Source organism: Chinchilla lanigera, unplaced genomic scaffold, assembly GCF_000276665.1.
Source record: "Chinchilla lanigera isolate Chin_1 unplaced genomic scaffold, ChiLan1.0 scaffold00085, whole genome shotgun sequence".
NCBI classification, from domain to species: domain Eukaryota; kingdom Metazoa; phylum Chordata; class Mammalia; order Rodentia; family Chinchillidae; genus Chinchilla; species Chinchilla lanigera.
In genome coordinates this window covers 6269198-6272756 of record NW_004955486.1, presented here as the reverse complement: position 1 = coordinate 6272756, position 3559 = coordinate 6269198, and the positions used below count along the sequence as shown (strand labels likewise).

The following is a 3559-nucleotide window of genomic DNA, read 5'->3' as shown; positions in this document are numbered from 1 at the left end:
GTCCCAGGCGGGGCCTCGCACTCCAGGGGACCCCGGTTTGGCTGGGGACGCAGAGACGACTTTGGACGCACCGATGGTGACCGCGGGGACCCCTGGATCGCCAGTTCTAGGTCTGGGGCGGGAGCGGCCAGGTGGGCTGCGCGCCTGTGAAATGCGCCCAGCGGATGCGCGGGCCTAGGCACGGCCCACACCCCACCCCACCCCCCGGCTCCAGCCCAGCTCCACCCTCCCTCGCTCCTTCTATCCTCCCGTCTGCTAGGAGAGGTCCGGGCCGCGCCCCTTTCTCTGGGACCCGGACTCGAAGCCCGCCCCGCCCAGTCCCCAGCGGTGCCCGGTGCGGTAGGAAGGTCGCTGTTGGCTCTGGCGCAGCGCGGACCCCTCACAGCGAGGAGAATCGCCGCCCCGCCCCAGCCCATTCAGCCAGCCGCGGGCGCCGGGTTCCCACCGGCACAAAGCGCGCCGGGCCCCGCCCCGCCGGGAGACTCCAGGCCCGCCCCCACCGAGACCCCCACCCCCTTCGCACGCACTGCGGCCCTATCTGCGCCCCAAGAAACTCCCTCTCCGCAGTGCCCAGCTTCCCGGGCCCCAGGGGCGCCGCTCTCAGGCTCCGCCCCAGTCCTAGGGGAGACCCCGGCGTCTCCGTGGGGACAGCACCGCTTTCACTCTGCTAAGACACAGACCCGCATCCTGGGCCCGGACCCCAGAGCCCGTGCCCGCGACCCTCGACGGTGCCGGAGCGCCCCGCGCCCGATGCACGGAACACGTTGCTTCGCTCGGACTTTGGGTGGGATCGATCGAGTTGGCTTCTCTTCCCCTGGGCTTCTAGCGAGGGCCCCAAGTGGTGGGGTCTGAGGTTGCGGCACCTCCTCCCACCAGGTTGTAACTCAGAATAAAGGGCGAACATGAGACGTGGGTGCGAGGCCACGAAGGTTCTAATTTCTTCCACGATGCCTACTCACGTGCGCGTTTTTGAACTACAGCTATCAATTTTCTATAGGTGGTTTTGCTTTCCAGTGCCGTGGATTTGAACACAGGGCCTTCACAGTGTTACATCCCAGTCCTTTTAAATAAATTTTTGTTCGAGATAGGATCTCGCCAGATTGCCCTGGTTGGGCTCGGACTTGCTGCGATTCTCCTGATTCAGCCTCCCAGACTGCTGGAATTACAAGCGTGCTCTACTACGCCTGGCTCAGGAGCATTTCCTTTTGGGGCTGCTCCAGCCTTGCCCCTGCCCTAAACGCGTGCTGGTCGGATCGCGAGGAAAAGGACCCACCGTGCCTCGGTGGCCCGGCTCCCTCACGCCCCCGCGCGGGCCCTCTGTAGCGAGGACCCAGCTGTGACCGGCTCAGAGCGGACGCTCCAGGGTGGGTGGCAGAAAAGCCGGGAGGAGTTTCTCTCCTGGCCAGCAGGTGGCGGCTTCACACCGCAGAGCCAAAGGGGCGGTCTAGGAATTGCAGCTCGGGTCTGAGTCGCGCTAACCTGCATTGCTGCCTAAACTAACCTCTCCGCTACTGGCCAGGGGCTGAGGGTGCAACACGGACGGCCTTTGCGCTGACAGGCGGGCTTCGGTGCCCACCCGCTGCTCCGAGTCCGGCTCGCTCCCTGGGTAGGGGTGGGTCGCTTGTCTGGAGAAAAGTGAGATCAGGCCCAAGAAATGGCCCAGTACCAAAGGAGCTCAGTTCGAGGGAGGCATACTTGGGGCACCCAGCCAGCACCCCCCGCGCCCCCTTTAGGTTCCAGAAGAGTGTTTCCCCAGAAGCAGCCTCAGAATGCCAGGTGCAAATCGTAAGGAAGTTTTTATCGGGTGCTGTACAGAGAAATGCTAGGTTGTCAAAAAGCTACAAACGGATCCCTGGCTTTGGGATGGGTGTAGGGTGTAGACCGAGTTCCCCCCAAGAAAGTCCCCAGCTAAGCGCTTTACAAATAGGCCTGGAGACTGGACAAAGTGTGGGAGAGTCCCTGGCTGTCCCCTAAATCCTGTTAAAACCAGGGCTGGAGTGATTTGGGGGAACAGTGTCCCCCCGCAAGTATTGCCTGGGACATCAAGTACACAAAGTGAAAACTCACGGTGACAAATTGGCCAGTTTGGGAGCGGAGGTCAGTGGCCAGCTGGTGGCTGACAGGCTGGTCATCAAAGGCACAGCGGCCAGAGGCGGCCCCTCCCTTGCCGGGACTGGACCCCTGCCTGCTTGCCCATGGCCAGCTCAGCCCCCAGGGACCCTGCAGAAGCTTGGCTTCCTCCGGAACTTGAGGAGAGTACATGGGCCTGGCCACAGAGGGCGGAGGGAGTGGACACAGGGTGGCTCTGTGCTGCTCTTGAGACTGACTCCAGCTCACCACGTGAAGGGGCCACTGCACCGTGTCTGCGGGGCTTCTCCATCGTGACGTCACAGCTACTCCTGGGCCTCTCCTTTGCCTGGGAAGACCCAGGCCCATGGCAGAGCCCAGGCCTGCAACAGGTCTGCCCAAGGGGGACAGTTGTCCCGCAGGGGAGGCAGGTGGTCCTTGCCAGGGGCCAGGACTGCATGGGTGGGGAGTGTGGGTGGGAGCAGACACTGATGTTAAGGAGGCCCACTGCCTTCATGGTGGGGGCCAGAGAGGTGACCACCGTGCTGGGGGACAGGCATGGATGGTGGGCAGTAAACACGGAGTCACTGATAACGGTCAGGACGGTGCCACGGGTGAGGCTGCATACGTGTTGTGCTAAGCTGGGGTGGAGTGTGAGTCCCCAAGGGGGCAAGGGACACTGAATAGGGGCCACATGCTGTAGAACGACCTTCACGAGGGACCCCAAAAGGGCCTCAGAATAACTTTCACACCTGGTCCACTCAGTGGCCAGCATACATGGACCAGGAGGCTTCTTCCAACAGCCCTGAGATAACATGTCACCTGCTCATCACAGATGGGGAAACTGAGGCAGAGCAGGTCCCAGGCCTGAAGACCTGCTCAGAGAGCATGTTTGGGCTCTGAAGACCCCTGTGCTTAAAAGGAACTCCCTGAACCCTATGCCCCTGGGTGTGGCACTGCAGGTTGGAGAGCTGCGCGAAGTCCAGCGGCTTCTAGCTCCAGGTGGAGTTTGTTCTGATGATGGCCCTGTCCCAAGCTCTGCTGCACCCGGGCCCAGCTGCGGAGGGCGCAGTGCCAAGGCCAGCCTCCCCCTGCCTAGGACATGCCATGCCCAACTGGTTCGTGCCTAGGGTGGTCCTCTAGGGCCGGCATCATCCCTCTATGAAACAGCAGCAGGAAGGAACCAAGTGAGCCGCCGAGGCCCCTGCTTCCTTACGCCCGGGTCGGGAGGTACATTTTTGCGCGCAGTACGCGGGACAGAGGGGGCATCTTTGATTCTGTGGTTCCTGTGGACGGCATGGCGACTGCACGCTAGGACGCAGAGCCCAGCGAGTCTGAGTGCAGCGTGACGTAGCCCGACGATTCAGAGGGCGAGCTCAGGAAGCTGCTGGTGCTGCCGCCAGTGACCGCCTCGTGCAGGCCTCTGGGCTCGCCCCACGACGCGCTCAGGTCGGCCTGCAACGGCCCGAAGTGCGCACGCGCGGATCTGTGC

The 3559-nt window shown here is 62.9% G+C and overlaps 1 protein-coding gene across 1 annotated transcript in view; it reads right to left on the bottom strand.

The window, feature by feature from the left end:
- Positions 1-1777: 1777 nt before the first annotated feature.
- Positions 1778-3559, bottom strand: part of Gpr153 (G protein-coupled receptor 153) — a gene marked incomplete at its 5' end in the record, with an annotated part of 6659 nt that continues 4877 nt past the window's right edge. Inside the window, 1 exon segment of the mRNA XM_013504323.1 lies at positions 1778-3553. Coding sequence (XP_013359777.1) covers positions 3379-3553 — 175 coding nt within the window.